The sequence below is a fragment of the Mchenga conophoros genome, linkage group LG3, assembly GCF_057382185.1.
Source record: "Mchenga conophoros isolate Kocher_MC1m ecotype Shallow Benthic linkage group LG3, M_conophoros_male_GT1.1, whole genome shotgun sequence".
NCBI lineage: Eukaryota > Metazoa > Chordata > Actinopteri > Cichliformes > Cichlidae > Mchenga > Mchenga conophoros.
The window spans coordinates 59214136-59231350 of NC_140528.1; the positions used below are offsets into that span (position 1 = coordinate 59214136).

Below are 17215 nucleotides of genomic sequence, written 5' to 3' on the forward strand. Positions count from 1 at the left end.
AGAACATGTGTTGTACACAGACAATATATAGATGCATAAAAGAGGTGAAAAGTGAAGCCAGTGCAGGAGGGCAATAGCAAAGAAAAGCAACAAGAAATTCATTGCTACGCATGATACACAAATCTGAATTTTTTAACAGGGTTTATTTTACAGGGTTTGAACAGTTACACCTAAAAGTCAGATCTTTCTACAATGTTTTATTTTATTACTACAAGGATGTGGATGGTAACTGATTTCTGTCAGCAACATATAATCGATGGCGATGACGTCGATACAAATCAGTGAAAAACTGGTTTAACCCCTTCAGTGTATCTGTGCACTTATGAAACTACAGTCTTAAAAACAAAACACACCATCTTTTAATTCTAAAAAATAATATATCAGGACATTAAAAAACATTGAGGTCTTAAGATTAACACGGCATATCATCGTTTATGTCACAAAACCTAATCAGTGTGATATACTACATAAACCCTTTGATACAGTAGTAAAACCACCTTTGGTAGCAGTAACTTGAAGTATGACTTTGTCTGTGTCTCACATCATTGTGGGACTTTTAACCCACTCTTCTTTGCACTGCTGCTTCAGTCCATTGAGGTTTGCAGGCATTCATCTGTTTGCTGCTGTGCTCGGGATCATTGCCGTGTTGCATCACTCAGTTAGACGGATGGCCTCACATTTGACTCTCGAACACTTCGTACACAAAAGTTCACGGTTGACTCACATGTAGCTGTGCTTTAGAGCCAGACATCTCCACCTTGGGCTCATCTGTCCACTAGCAGGTGTGCTGCTTCTTTTCAGAGAGAAGACCCTTCCAAACAAGCCATTCTCTGTCAGTCTTTTTCTAATTGTGCTGTCATGAAATTTAGAGACTGAGATGTAGGGCTGGTGTTTTCTGCAGTTTCTCTGAGCATTGCACGGTCTAACTTTGAGGTGAAACTGCACGGATGTCCACTCCTGAATGATTGTGGCAACTCTTTAATGTTTTGCATTTGTGAATAACCTTTCTCACTGCAGAATGATGAACTTCAAACAGTTTGGAATTGGCCTTAAAAGCTTTACCAGACTGATGGGCAGCAACATTTGCTTTTTTAAAGATTATTGACGCGTTTCATTGTCAGGAATAATGCTCCAGACCAGCAACCTGCTGAGACATCTGCATTTATAAAGTGTATTTAATTTAGCAGCACCTACCTCTCAACGCCTATAGAGGGAGCGAAGAGTTCTTAGTTGTTAAATACTTTAATAGACTATTTGTGATTACACCATGTAACGTGTCATCTGTTTTCATTCATCTGAGGTAAATAATTTTGGAACTTGGAAAGCCTTACCTGCCTTGTCTTGTGGATGAGGCTGAAAGACTATGCACTGGTATACAGCAGTGTAAGCTACTGGTTTATCTACAGACAGAAAACAAAGACTCCCTCATGTATCTCATTGTGGATTCGTCCACCATCTACTGCTCTCAGTCCTGTACTTCGAGAAGTGTAAACAATTTATGTGAGAGCTTATTTATTCCAACAGTGACGTGAAATATTTTTGTTGTAAGCAGACTGCATGTTATCAGCTCTGTTTCCTTTCCATTAAATCTTGTGCTTCAGCGCAGATGCTACATTATTTTGGGGGAGGGGCTACTTATGCTGGTATATCAATGCAGGAAGTTTACACACACTAAAAATCCATAAAACTCAATTTTCAACTAGTTTTTGTTCGAGTTCTTTCTTATAGGTTTATCGCATATTCAACATGAGCCCCATTTAAAAAGATCTCTACTATTTGAGCAGCTATTGTCTACCTGAAGCTTCTTTTAACAGAAGCAGCTCACTATAATAAACGCAGACACTCATTTGTTTCCCTGCATCACTTCCTGCTGGCCTCCGTACATGTTTCACTGCACTTATTTACACACTTTCTTTCTCTGCTGAAAAAATACACACAGCACCAGGTCAAGGTCTCATCTCTTTGCCCAAGTGTTCTCCTTTTACTTCATTCATCGTTTAATGAATACAGTGAGAGACAAATAAATACAGACAGAACAGTGGTAAAAAGGAGGAGAAGGAGATGGGTGAGTGTGGAAGGTCAAAGGACGGAGGAGGAGCAGTGGTGGGTGTGAAGCAGGACTACAGTCCAAACTAACTTTATTGTGTTGTTCGTCTCCTGTGGAGACGATGGTTTTCTTAGAGCTTTATTCTACTCACAGCGTGGTTTTAGAAACTTAAAGTCCTGCATGTAGATGTTGCTGAAGGAGGAACAAAAAAGAATAACTAAAAAACAGGAGAGTCCGGTCAGTAAGGAGGGAAAATGCAAAGAGAAGATGACGTGAGAGAGCCCTCGCTCACAATCTGCCAAAAACAATCAAATAAAATGACAGGAACATACTCAAATCTTTAAAAAGAATACAAAAATTGCCTCGTTGCTTTTGTTAGTTTTTACTTGAAAAAATACTTTAAAAAGTAACAAATCAACAGAAAACAGTACTGGTGGAAGTTGGAGGCTGGCTGCATAGAGGGCACAGAAATCAACTCAAAGCCGCAGCTCGAGGAAAGATTTCCAACACGCCCTCTACGCGCCGAGCTCCGGGGTGAACATACACGTGAGTCTGGGGGACGGGGTTTGTTTTTTTTAAAGTTTTTTTCTTTTTAGTACTGACTAAGGAGAGATATTCAGCAGAAGGTGGTGTGGACGCCGTCCCGTCGATATTAAGACTTGTCTGCTGATTTGAGGAGGTTTTCTTTGCTCCTTCTCTTCACGTCCCAGTTGTAGACTCGCGCCATATCTGGAGGGAGCAGCGAGTTAAGGAGCAACAGAGGGCTCGTCTGGATTGATGTTTTGATCTGGAGTCGTGAAATAGTTAACCAACATTACAAAACATTGTCACGCTTACCTGCTGTGTCAGGTCGACTGTAAACTGAGGAGATGAGAGGTACATTTTGCCCTCATTCGACTTCATGTAATTATTACCTCTTGGTTGGTTGCTCATTTTGAACAATATTATTTTGTAATATTTATCGCAGGCGTCCTCTATAACGGCGTTTAACTTCCACTCTATGAACTGTGGCTGATTGCCTTTGGCGAAGTCTGCAGAGATGCAGATCTAAACGTCTGTCGGCCGTGCACTTTACAGTGCAACATCAGGAACGTCCAGACGCACAGACTCACTATGATTGTGTCTCAGAGGCTGTGACTCTGGGACTAGCCCAGCACCAAACAGGGTTTTCCATCACTACAAGTAGCAGTAAACAGTCGTGTTGTACACTTCTGTTAGACCTCGAATAACCGGATACATTTTTTGGTCTGACTCACACAGCTGGAGCTTCCAGTCACACTCATGAGCTGATGATCTTCCTTCAAGTGTACTGAAGGTCATAACCAGAGACCCAGCTCTCATTATCCTCTCATTAAAGTTTGATAGAGAAATCAGTGAACCCAGTGATGCTGGTGACCAGCAGGGACTTCCAGGGAGCGATTCATATGGGTTTACTCCCTTAAAGGATCATCTTGAAGGTTATTTTCAGTTTTTAATGGGCAAAACTGCAGTTTATCATCTATCATGGTCCACTTCATGCTGTGTTTCTTATCAACCAATATTTATTTTCCTTTTTTAAATCATTGGTTTATCACTCAAACAAGTTACTCAATGAATCGTCTGGTCTAAAAAACACCGGAGAGCAGTGCCTCATGCCTGAGCAGCCTAAGCTGTTTATTCAATTATCTTTGCAGCTCTGGTGTAACAAACAAATAAACCTCTGGGTTGATTTGTTTGTTACACTCCGTCTTAAGTCTGGACATTATTTTTTAAGTGAAAGCTGACAGAGGCAACTTACTTTCACTTTATGGTGAATGCACCTCAAGAATCGATGCTTTTTCTTCTAAACAGTGAATCATTTATACTCATTAGGTCATTTCCAAATAACAACTGAAATCCTGTGTGTAATAAGCTGCACTGAAACAACACCAGCAGTACAGTGTGAGGTCATGCCCTCCACTCACACAAATGGAAAACCAGTAGTTTGGCCACTAGATGTCGCTGTTTTTCACTGAAAAGTGAACCATATTTGCTTCAGAGAGCTTTGTCAGTGCCATCAGTGGTGTAACCTCCGCCTGGGCGAGCTACGCTGCGGAAGGATACTGACTTCAGTGGTGGTGAACTGGTCTCGCAGGAAGTCCAGATCCTCCTCGAGCGTCTCCAGGTTGCGAGACGCCGTGGAGAGGTTCTTCTCTAGCAGAGCCTGAGCTTCATCGATGTCGTACTCTAACATGACGTTTGCCTGTGAGGAGAAAACGTCAGGGTGGGAAGAAAACGCTAAGCTTCATCTAATTAACTCTTCTATGAATAAGGTCCACAAGACAGCCCTTTTTGATTCATTACTTTTTGGCTTTATCCTTGAAATAAAATGCTCACTGAGAATACTTACCCCTAACCATAGGCAGACTTTGTCAGTGGGTGGCACTGACGCCTTGCAGTAAACATTGTCAGCCAACAGGAAGTGTGTCTCCATTGGCTCTGTGGTTTCCTGAAGGAAAGCAAACCTGGTTAAAGGTGCTTCACTATCAATTTCTCTGCCACACACTTTAACTTTGGCCGACCTTCAAGCATCACCACCGCTTTGAACTCGACAATCTCACAGTTAAATGAAGAAGTCTCTGTGGTTTAGTCAGACAAACACTAAAAGATTTAGTTATTTCTGTGTTAAGTGGCCTGATTGATAATGTGATAAAATATTAAGTTATTGGCTCATTATTTAACCAAGTGTAATAAAATATGTGCAGATTGGTCCTTTTAAAAAAAAAAAAACAGTATTATTTTTTTAACAAGATACATTTTTATACACTGAATTACATAATTTTTGAACTGATGAAGTCATGTTTTAAACAGCTAAGATTTTGGCTTTGAAATTTACATAATCAATACCACGTTGGATCATTTGTAAACAGTAGAGCTGATGTGTGATGTAAGGATGTAAAGTGCAGTATGATTGCTTCAATCTTTAGTTTAACAATAATTAAAGTAACTTAGCCGTGTAATATTTCCAGCAGCTGCACAACATTGTCACACAGTAAAGCTAAAAATACTTTCTACATGGGACTTTTTGACTTGGATCAAGCGTTTTCACCAGCTGCTTAAAGCTCTGCTTTTCCACAAAGTTACAACATCAGTCATTTCCAGCCACTGCTTCCTCTGCCTTTTTCATATGGAGAGCAGTTAGCAACACTTGGTTGAGCCATTTGTTTATATATAGTATCTCCTTCTTTGTAACATGTCTGTACTCAATAGTATGATTTTGCATGAAGTGATGAAACATGTTTGTGGTTTCCACCTTCAGCAGCGACAGTTTTCTTGCGTACTCTGCACAGTATTGTGCTTTGTTTGAGGTTTCCACAGTTTCGTTGTACACATACAATAAAGGGCTATTCTATTTTATTCTATTGTTGAAGTAGATCTTTTTAAAATTTATATATGCTGACACTCAGTTCTCGTTTTCACTAGGGGACTTAAAAGCAACGATATCCTAGGATAATATTTTTGTATTGCATAAAAATCTATACTGTTGTTATCATGGACGATATGATGCGTCTCTGTAGATGATGGCATTTCTTCTGTCACGGCTTGAATTGTGTGTTGGTATTAAACATACAGCCCTTAAATGGATACAGTCACATCTGCAACACGGGAGTTTCCTCTGTGTCCACACTTAGTTGTCGGGTACCTCAGGGTTCTGTGCTGGGGCCCACTATCTTCTTTCATTTCCACATCTCTATTCATTGCTTTGCAGATAACCTACAGCTATGTAGGTCATCGCCTATACAAACCAGCAGCTACGCTTCTATTCAGGCACTGGTGAACTGTCTCAGCTATACAATCATGGTTGGAGATAAACTTCATTAATCTGAACAAAAGCGAAACAGAAATTATTTTAATTGGACAGTCCAACCTGTAAGATGGGTATGACAGTGCCATTGGTCTCTTAACCTCTAACCTGTAAGGAACCTTGGTGTGATATTTGACATTTCTATTACCTCTCGTCTAGACTGTTGTAACTCTTATATGTTAGCTCTGATCAAACAAGCTGTACAAAATGCAGCAGCTCACTTTGATCGATCACATTACACCTGTACTAGCCGCCTTAAACCGGCTTCCAGTCGATTTCAGTATCCAGTTGCTTTAAGAGTCTCAGTGGATACAGAACTTTTAGCTGCCCATCATTTTTAAAAACCCATTTGTTCTCACTTGCTTTTGAGTCTAGTTGAGCAGAGTACTCCGTCTTTAATCATGCAAACGCAGTCTAATTTACTTGTTTTAGATTTTTTCTGTGTATACTTATTGTTGATTTTGCGACTGTTGTATACAGTGTACATTTTATATAAATTGTACAGCACTTTGGTCAACTGAGGTTGTTTAAAATGTGCTACAGAAATAACCTTTGACCTGACAGGCATCCCTATAAATGAATTCAAACCATTATTTGTTTGATTCACTTAACATCAAGTCAAATTACAACAGGCTCAACACATAATTACACTGGTGTCACACAATGGTAACATTTTAAAGTTGTTCACAACAACCGTACGCACCTTCTTCTTCTGCATGTGTCGTAGGATTTCTAGCGTTTGTCTGATTTGAGGGATCTGGTTTTTCAACCTGCGAGCAAAGAGATGTGATTTGGATGTTATTATGAAGCATGCGTGGAGTGTGTCCTTATTCTTCTAAATTCTGCTGATGCTCTCCTTTAAATAGCTCACTACATGTCTTTAATCCGTCGTTAAGTCTGACGTCACTAGCCGTGTCTGGGCCTAAACTCCGCTGCAGGTCCATATATCAAACGATCACTATGGTATTACTGAGAGTTGAAAAACTGTCTAAAGTCTTTCATCTTTAATAAAATGATCAGCGTTCTGCTCTACCAGGTGTAACAATTGAGTTTAACATCCAGGCATCCATGAAAACGGAATTTATGACATTTAACAGAGTTAGAAGTTAGCAGGGAGTTAGCTCGCTAGCTTCTATCTAAATACAATATAGCATGTCCTGACTGCAGGGTTTTGGAAACAAATTAAAACGTACAGCTCTGCTATCACTTCCAACATAAATGAAGACAGAAAACTAAACAGCAGTGACGTTTGTAGGGTTACTGAAGTTGGGCTAGCTGGTATATAATGATGTGCTACGTGACCGCTAGCGACACAGCTATGTTAGCATAATATAAACAAGCTAACTTTTTTTCCACTCGATAAAAGTTAACGTGAGTGTTCTCGGTGGTCAGGAACAAATGTAATCGCATGGCAGGATGCTGTAAAAGGACCAAACTTCAGCCAGGAGAACAACTGAGATAATCCATCCACAATACGAGGTTAGTCATTCATATACTGCTGCATGGGCTGGGCTGTAGTTACATCCTAAGGTTTTAAAAACTGAGCTTAAATAAATGATTAGCGGTAATAAAAGCCGAGGGAGGTCAACAGTGATCACTGACTGTTTTAGGAGCTTTTTGAGATCAAATAGAAGAAAACACAAAACATTAAACATGTTAACAACACAAAAGCCATATTAAACGCAGACTACTTTAGGCCCGGAAGTAGGATTCGTCACGTCATTACTTAACGACCGGATATCTGTCCAAATCTTTGATTATCACTCAGAAATTATGTCCACCAGCTGATGATGTCCCATATTAGCACCAAACTCTAATGACCTCTGTCAAACTCTGTATAAGCCAATAACAACAAGGTTAAGTGTTCCTTCACTGGTGTCACCTGAGTTTCTTCTGAGACAGGTTGAGCTCCATGTATTTATATTTCTGGTACTGTTCGTCCAGCCTCCTCAGCACCGCGTCCGCCGTCTCATTGCCGGGTTGCTTCATAAAAGAGTCGACATCCTCCTGAAAATCCAGGCAAGAGAGAAAGAAAGCATTAAGCAAGATTAACTAACAATTAGGGCTGCTCGATTATGGCAAAAATGATAATCACGATTATTTTCACTGAAATTGAGATCACGATTATTTGACGATATTTATTTAACCCTTTAAGGCCTACTATAGAACCAAGTCCACCAGAGCTTTTTTTTTTTTTTTTTACATGCTGTAGTGCCATTTGTGGGAGCATTTCAAGTTGCTATACATCAATACAACTGTTATAGCCCATATTTTAATAATATGTATGCATTAAGTCCATAGTAATTACATAAATTGCAAAAAAGTGCAATAAACTACAAAAAAAATTGAAAATCGCTTTTGTTTTGTTTACATATATTTCTACTTGGAGAAATTTAAGAGGCTTATCCCTCAAAACTTTAAATACAATAAAGTTGCAAAAAATAGTTTCCCACCACAGGAAATTTATTTTGAGTGTCTTCATAGTTTTATTTTGGAGATACAGCAATTTTTATATACTGCAGGAAAAACAAAAAACAATCCTATGATGCAAATTTGCAAAGAAAACAGCAGGTGCATCATTTCACTGTGGGAAGTGTTACGAACAGCTGATAGGATCGGCAAAGCGTGTTTCTGGAATATTATGTTTTTGTTCCTGCAAGCGCTTTTTATGCAATTTTTGCAAAGCTATATGTGGAACGAAACCGTGACCGAGGACAAGCTGATGGCATCAGATGTAAGTACAACTCCTCCGGTTTCATATGCAAAACAAATTATTGCGCTAGCTTACACGGTTCAGGTTCTACAGGGATTTAACAATAGTTACACAAAACGGAGCGTGCAGCTCTGACCGGCTTTAAAGGGTTAACAATGACTTTAAAAAAATAATATAAAATAGTGTGCAACACCACTGAAGTTTGTTTTTAAACTCTCTTTTCAACCAACGGCAGTCACTCTCCAAATAATTTCTGCTTAGCTTTCCGAGCTTCCCTCGGGTCCTCTTAATCAGCGGTCTCCAACCTTTTTTGCGCCACGGACGGTTTATGCCCGACAATATTTTCACGGACCGGCCTTTAAGGTGTCGCGGATAAATGAGGGAGGGGCTAATAATCGGCTCAGTCATTTTTAATGATCGTTGAAAGCCCAGATCGTAATCGTGATTAAAATTCGATTAATTGAGCAGCCCTACTAACAATGAACTAAACTATAACAATAAACCAGAAAGCAAATAGTTGAGCTGGTTTAGGCATCAGATTGGGATGCCTCATTAGCGAGGTGATTTGGGCACCAGCACACGCTGGAGAGATTATGTACTACCTCAATTCCAAAACAGTTGGGATGAGGGCAACAATAGTGGTACTAGAAAGTAGGGCTGGGCCATATTATACCGTTCATGGTAATACCGGTATAATGTTAGGCAACGATAGGAAAATGAAATATCGCGATAGAATGGGAGTAAAACGCACATGCGCAGTGCCTTTGTTTTCATACGCACATGGCCGATTGTTGAGTGAAACAGATGAACCAGAATTGGTTTGTAAAAATGGTGCAACTTCCGTGATGTGGAACTGGTTTGGTGTTTGTCCGTCAGATACACAACAAAGCACATTTTTTTGCAGAACATGCAAGCGGCCGTCGTTATTGTCATATTTGTCGGACTAAGATGCTCTTAAATCTGGGAGTAATCTGGGTCCTAAACTCCGTATGCTTCAGGTCAAACAACACTGCAGCATCACTTAGAGTTAAAAACTGTCTAAATTCTTTCATCTTTAATAAAACGATCAGCATTGCTGCTTTACCAGGTGTAACTATAAAGTTTAAATTCCAGGCATCCATGAAAACAAAAGTTATTACATTTAACGGAGTTAGAAGTTAGCAGGAAGCTAGCGGAAGTTAGCTCGCTAGTTTCGCTAGTTACCTAAGCATGATCTTGCATGTTCTGACTGAGAGATTTCTGAAAAAAATCAAACGTACAGCTCTGCTATCACTTCCAACATAAATGAAGACAGGAAACTAAACAGCAGTGATGTTTGTAGGGTTACTGAAGTTGGGCTAGCTGGTATATAATGATGTGCTACGTGATCGCTAGCGACACAGCTATGTTAGCATAACATAAACAGTGAAGCTGGAGGACGAACACTAACACTTTTCCACTTATAAAAGTTAACGTGAAGGTTCTTCATGGTTAGAGACAAATGCAATCGCATGGCAGGATGCTGTAAACGGACCAAACTTCAGTCAGGAGAACAACTGAGATAATCCGTCCACAATACGAGGTTAGTCATTAATATACTGCAACAACATGGGAATAGAGCAGCTGCCAGAGAATTCAACATTAATGAATCAATGGTACAGAAGTGGAGGAAGCAAGAAGAATGAGTTTAATAAAGTTTGATTTATCTGACTGCTTTGTTTCGCTTAATGTGCCTTATAATCCCGTGCACCTTATGGTCCGAAAAATGCGTACTGCACACTGCAGTTTAATGTTGCAAAGCACCTCTTTTTAACTTCAGTGGATATTATACATGGAATACAAGGAATTTGCATTTGCACTGTTACATTTTTATAAAGCTTTAATGTACATAAAAACCAGCTTCTTGTTTAAGTGAAAATAAATGGAAGGTTGTCTTTTTGCACTAGTAATGTTGTGGAGTTGTATTTTGTCTCGCATCAATTATATCGTCAGTTATATCGTTATCGCAAATTTTCAAATATATATCGTGATAAATATTTTTGGCCATATCGCCCTGCTCTACTAGAAAGAAAGTTTTCCAACTAATTAGGTTTACTGGCAACACGTCAGTCACAAGATTGGGTATAAAAGAAGCATTTTGGAGAGGCAGATTTCCTCAGGGTTAAATACAGGCAGAGGCTCAACAGTCTACAAATTGCAGAATCATTTCAGAATAAATTTTTCGAACGGCATCTTCGTGCCACGTTTTCAGTAAGTTAATGTTAAGAAACTTATGACGTCAACTCTTCTGTAACAAAAAACATTGTACGTTATGGAATAGCTGGTGATTTGGACGTCAATGAGGACAAATAAAAGGCAACTCTACAGAAAGAACAACATTATAACTTTAGAAATTACTTTATTACACTGTCAAGATGTTTAATAATCGGGGCCCATGTATCTTAAAGATCTCATAGTACCATATCTTTCAAATTAAAGGCCTCTTAGACTCTTACTGGTCAGAAACACTTCATTTCTTGACGAGGCTTTTATTGTCAAAGATCTGTTGGGACTTGCAACAGCTCAAACTGTTTCTACCATAAAAATCTGAAACAAACACATTTTAAAATCACATTTATAATATCTGTGAATCTGATGTTCAGCTTTTGATTAGAAATGTACATGTGCTCCTTACAGGTGAGTGAGGGATAGAGGGAGCAGAAACAGAGAGATTACACATCCAGGAAGCAAAGCTGGACGTGGTGGCTGACAGGTGGCGATGGAGACTACATTAATCTGCACTGTGCTCTGACATGCACATGCATGTAGGTATATGTGTGACTCAACCTGTAAGCGACAGACCAACTCTAGTTTTAATTGTATGTATTTGCTCAGCAAAGGCCAAAGGACATACATGAGTGAAGATTAGCAGTGAAATAAGTGATGAATTACTGAAAACGAATCACCTAAGGTGCTTCTAAGTAAATGAAGATCAATATTTTCTAGTTTCGGTGGAGCTTTGAACTGCTGACCTCATGAAACAAACACGTTGAAGACACGGCAGTGGGCCCTGTGATATAATGCCCATCCTAAAGGAGAAAAATAACCTGCAGATCACGTGACGCTTAACTTTCTGCTGTATTTGCAACTGTCAGGAGACAGGACACCTGAGAGCAGTAGCTCATACATGTTCGGACGTATTCACTATACACCTTAAATCTAAATGTGCTTATCTTACTGTCTGATTATGCACGGATGAGGCTAATGTCACCAAAGCAGCCTCCAGTTAGACTGATGTGTGGCTGGATGAACTGACCTAAAGCCTAAAGAGGAAACGAGGCATAGTGACAATAATGCAGTGATGTCCATAGATGGAAACGAGCTGCCGCCCAGCCTGCACACACAGCAGGATTATCTGTTAGCTTAGCTGTTAGCCAGCATGCTGCACCCGCACACCGGAAGCTACAGCTACAAGTGTGTCTTCAGCGGAGTAATAACAAGTCAAACCAGCGACACAGCGAGAAATGTCCGGGTTTACCCACCACAAAAACCGCTTCTGGGATACCGAGGTGCTTTCTCTTTGTCGCCCCTACGGCATTGCTGTTGTCTATGATCGCTGCCATCTTGGAGAGAGGATACTCCTTCCTTCCTGACGTACGAGCATGCGTACAACCGTCTTAAGCGGGGAAACAAGACTGTTGCTTCTAGTGGTCGCAGGCTGCAACTGGAGTAACACAAAAGGCTCACCGAGTATTTTTGAATCAAGAACCTTTTATTCTCACACATAATAATGATACATTATTGATGATTTATAATAGTGTTAGTAACATGGCTACAGCATTCAAGACACATATAAATTCAACCAACTAAACAAAACATAATTACAGTACTGTGAAAAAAGTGTAGTCATCCCTCATTTCTCTATATATTACTTCCAAGGAAACAGACTTTCTTCTAATTTTTAAAGTGCTCTTGAGCAACAGTTTTCCAGGCTTTCTGAGTTATTCTCTGGAAATTGGCTGCTTTTTCATTTATTTTCAATCCAGCCCTTCAACCAGACCATTTCCAGTGGAATGCTTTTGATTTTTGTTTTTTATTTGATAAGCCACATAACACTGGTATGAATTATTCAAGCAAAAATGCATCTATATATAGAGTTTTGCACGTTTTAATTAAATGATTCTATCTTCCATTTCTCACACAAAATATAAAAAAGAAGGGATGGCCAAAGACTTTTGCGCAGTAATGCACATCTCAGAACACTCATGAAATAAAACCACAGAAAAGGGAAGAGTAGGTTAACTCAAGCGATCATGCAATGTAAATTCATTATGCAATAAAACCAAGAATTAAAAAAAAATGCTTTTTTCACTAACATAGACAAAAATATTTGAAGCTTCAGTTAATATGCAGGTTTGATGTGAAATGCGTCCTGGTAAAACACACGGATGAAATTTATCAATCACTTCAAAACATCTCAGATAAATTGGTTTGAATTTAACTTTGTGAGAGACAAAGAACAATTCATTATGGGCAAGGAAGGTCAAGGAAGATATATTTCCATATTGTTTTTCATGATGCAAACCACAGGGAAATATAACTTCCTTACCTTGAAAATCACTTCACTTGACCTCAATTCAAAGCAAATGTTAAATTTCATATTTGTCTGTAATATTTCTCTGAAGGCACCAACAGAGCTCGTCTTCTTTGGAAAATCATCAGAGAAATAAGTCATCAAACGAGAGAGATTATGAACCACAACAGAAAGCAAGCAGTCACACAGATATCATGTGAAAAGTAAAGATTAAATGAATCACATCAGTTTTACAGGCCGTAAGCCGCCTTTATCCAGCTATTGAAACAAACAGTGTGAACTATGGAGTACACGCCTCTTGTTTTTTGATATCTTTCTTTTCTGGACGTTTCCACCAGCTCATTTTTAGGTCGTCAGCCGTACTTCCCAACTCATTTTTGATCTGCACAACAGAAAAGAGAATTTACTGATTACACCACAAATTATAGACTGTTATAGTTACATTTTAAATGAAATTTGACATGAAAGAGACACAGAAAAATGCAAATAAAGCATTTTTTTCTGGGAATATTAATCATCTAAGACTGTCTTAAAAACATCTGGAAGGTTTTTTCCTTAAAAAACAGTAAAGACACTTTACTAAGATTTCTTAACATAAGTTACCGAATTCATGATGGACTCCATCACAGATGGGTCTTTCATGTCCACGGAGGAGTCGACAGCAGCCAGATTCACTTTCACCAAGAGCTTCCTCCAACTTCCTACTTTCTCACTGGGTGTCACACCTTCGGAGAGGGCATCTGGCCTCAAACATGGGGACATCCAATCACACTGTTAACATCTAATCAGCCCATGCCCTCTCACACTTTATCCTCCTCTCTCTAGCTGTCTGACTTTTCCACATCCATAATTTAAAACAAACTTTAAACTTCAAAATCACTTCGTTACATTTTCTTTTCTGTGTTAATCCTAACGTAGAAAATTCCATCACATTCGAACCTTAATTTACTTTACTTTCCGACAGAGCTGGTAATATTATGGAGTCCTCTTTAATTTTAGTTAATATCTGTAAACATTCCCATCATCATTTCCATCATCATCATGAACACCAAAACACGGCCACTTCGAGTTCTAACAGCGATGATCATAAATGTGGATGCCTCAGACTCAAAACTAGCAACCAGTCATTTTAAAATAACAATAAAGTGTGTGCATTTTGTTTTGCACTTGTTCTATATATTTGGTTGCACTACTATAGTATATTGTAATATAACTGCAGCTACTTTTAACGACTCAAAGAGTTTCCACCGAAGACAGATATGCATGTAATTGATTTGTCACAGATTTAAAGTTAGACGCCGTTCTTGGCTATTTAACACAAACTATTTAACCTTCTGTTTGTACCTGTTTTAACTCATTTGCCCTTTACATTTTAAGTCTGTATCGTTTGATGTAAAAATAAGTTTTCTTTACAGTATTTGACATCTTGTGAATGACCAAGAATATATCTCACCTGAACAGATGACACTAGCGTCCTCAGAATGGTCACAGTCGTGGTTGCCAAATCCACTGTTGGGACAGTCAGTCAGAAAGTCTTCACTGCCTGAACAGGTCACTTCATCAAGCCATATTTCTCCAGTTCCTTCACCAAAGGAAGCGTTCTGAGGAGCTTCTAGTGCCGGTCCACAGTTTAACTGTCTGCAAACCACCTCAGCAGCATTTAAGTCCCAGCCATCATCACAGACTGTTCCCCAGATGTTATTGTGATAGATTTCAACTCTGCCAGAGCACTGAGTCAATCCAGACCCGGCTAATCTGATGTCTGAAAACAAAACATAGAGACCACAGATTGTTGAGAGAACATACAGGACACATAACTGAATTATAGAAAAGGAAAATCACACTCTAAAAGCGAACGTTTCTAACAGTATGAAGTTTTTAAAAGTACAACAGTCTACCCATAATTTTGATGGCATTTTGTTTAATGTGCATATTTTGTATAGCTAACACGCCTTTATTGTTAAAGTGGTAAAACAATCTCCAGACAATCCTTATTGCATGTATCATAAATTCTGTCAAGTACAAACTGAGGATTCAGATGTGATTTAATGTTAAATCACGCCTTTCAGAACACTCAAGGACACTGTACACAGTAGAAAAATAAAAGCAACATAAAAACAAACAGTTTACACAATCATAAAAGCATAAGACATAAAACAAATTTAAAATAGCAGAGTGGAGAGGTTATGTGGGATAAGCCATTTTGAACAAGTGAGTTCTGAGTTGGGACTTAAAGAGAGAGAAGGAAGTGATATTTCTTAAATCAGGAGGTAGGGAATTCCAGAGTCGAGGAGCAGAGCAGCTGAAAGCCCTGCTCCCCATGGTGGCAAGACAGGGGGAGGGGACAAAGAGAGAAAGGGAAGAAGAAGATCTGAGACACCGAGATGGGCTGGTGATCTGAACCAGATGAGAGAGATATGGAGGAGAGAGATGATGAATAGCCTTAAATGTGTACAAGAGTATTTTGAAATTGATACGATATTCGACCAGGAGCCAATGAAGCTGCTGCAAGACAGGAGTGATGTGGTGGATAGAAGGGGTCCTGGAGATGATACAGGCCGCAGAGTTCTGGACGCGTTGAAGCTTGTGGATGGACTTTTGAGTAAGACCAAAAAGAAGTGAATTACAGTAATCGATCCGGGACGTAACAAGGCTGTGGACAAGAATGGCAGTGGCATGTGGGGTGAGAAAAGGACGGAGACGATTAATGTTGCACAATTAAAAATATGCAGACCGAGTGACATTATTAATGTGTGAATTGAAAGATAGAGTACTGTGGAGGATGACACCCAAACTTTTCACAGAGGAAGAAACGAAGACCGGCGAGTTATTGATAGTAACAGAGAAACTGTTGGTTTCTGGATAATGTTGACTTAGTGCCTACCATGAGGAGCTCGGATTTGTTACTGTTGAGTTTGAGAAAATTAGAAGAGAACCATGAATTTAGTTTGGCTAAGCAGAGGGTGAGGGAGGATGGGGGAAGAGCAGAATCAGGTTTAGTGGACAGATAAAGCTGGGTGTCATCGGCATAACAGTGAAACTGGATATTGTATTTATGGAAAATGTGTCCAAGCGGAAGAAGGTAGATAATGAAAAGAAGGGGCCCCAGGACAGATCCCTGGGGCACGCCTGGTCAGAGGAAAGGGCTGAGAAGTAAAGGATTTGAGTTGAATAAACTGAGTGCGATCAGACAGGTATGATTTACCTGTCTGGCAATACTTATCAGCTAGCATTCCTCCAAAAATGTAAAACTACAAGGAAATGTTTGTCCTCTTACACTATGGTTGACACGCTTCCTTCCTTTTGTTAACGCTGGATTAAGTTAATAAACAGACAACAACAGAAAACAATGGCCCCCTTTTATCAACATTTTTAATGACAAAACTTCAAATTATGTGAGGTTGTTGTAGTAAAGTGGGAGGATTTCAACCTGCCCTTTTTCTCTGGGCTTGGAGTGGACACCAGGACTACAAACATGGATTTATCTGCCCTCCCAGTCTCAAACACAAACCATTTAACTTCTGTTTTATCTTTTTGAACTCATTTGGCCTTTGCATTTGAAGACTGTATCAGTAGTTGTAAAAAGAAGTTTTATTTACAGTATCTGACATCTTGTTGATGACCAAAAATATCCTGATTATGTTCACAGTGTTGTGCGGCATATAACTCTTGCATGAGACACAAAAACATAATGACCTAAAATATCTTCAGCATCTAAAAGTTTCTCACCTGTACAGATGACACCAGCATCCTGATCGTGTGCACAGGTGTTTGTTCCCCATCCACTGTTTTGACACTCAGTTAGAGAACTTTCACTTCCTGAACAGCCCACATTATCAAGCCAAATCTGTCCACTTCCTGCACCAAAGTAAGCCATCTGAGGAGCTCCTAGTGCCGGTCCACAGTTTAACTGTCTGCAAACCACCTCAGCATCATTTAAGTCCCAGCCATCACCGCAGATTGTTCCCCAGATGTTATTGTGATAGATTTCAACTCTGCCAGAGCACTGAGTCAATCCAGACCCGGCTAATCTGATGTCTGAAAACAAAACATAGAGACCACAGATTGTTGAGAGAACAT

At 39.4% G+C, this 17215-nt stretch overlaps 2 protein-coding genes across 2 annotated transcripts in view; both read right to left on the reverse strand.

Moving 5' to 3' along the window:
* Positions 1-1946: 1946 nt before the first annotated feature.
* vbp1 (von Hippel-Lindau binding protein 1) lies at positions 1947-12212 on the reverse strand. Its single transcript, XM_085264792.1, has 6 exons — positions 12084-12212; positions 7753-7877; positions 6574-6640; positions 4416-4514; positions 4130-4268; positions 1947-2776 (listed from the first exon to the last, which is right to left on the reverse strand). The coding sequence occupies exons 1-6, from the start codon at positions 12162-12164 to the stop codon at positions 2700-2702; spliced, it is 588 nt and encodes a 195-aa protein (XP_085120918.1). The 5' UTR covers positions 12165-12212; the 3' UTR covers positions 1947-2699.
* Positions 12213-13305: 1093 nt separating this feature from the next.
* The window catches only part of LOC146579762 (scavenger receptor cysteine-rich domain-containing protein DMBT1-like), a 40035-nt gene continuing 36125 nt past the window's right edge, over positions 13306-17215 (reverse strand). Inside the window, exons 11-14 of the mRNA XM_085267993.1 lie at positions 16865-17173; positions 14589-14897; positions 13739-13875; positions 13306-13517 (exon numbers count right to left, since the gene is read on the reverse strand). Of these exons, the coding sequence (XP_085124119.1) occupies positions 13416-13517; positions 13739-13875; positions 14589-14897; positions 16865-17173 (857 nt within the window). The 3' untranslated portion in view covers positions 13306-13415. The remainder of the gene's footprint in view (positions 13518-13738; positions 13876-14588; positions 14898-16864; positions 17174-17215) is intronic.

Coding starts and splice junctions, on each gene's coding strand:
- vbp1 (XM_085264792.1), bottom strand. CDS start 12,164: ATGGCAGCGATCATAGACAACAGCAATGCCGTAGGGGCGACAAAGAGA. Junction 7,878..12,083: donor TCCCAGAAGCGGTTTTTGTG/GTGGGTAAACCC, acceptor CTGGATTTTCAG/GAGGATGTCGACTCTTTTAT. Junction 4,269..4,415: donor AAGTCTGCCTATGGTTAGGG/GTAAGTATTCTC, acceptor TTCTCCTCACAG/GCAAACGTCATGTTAGAGTA.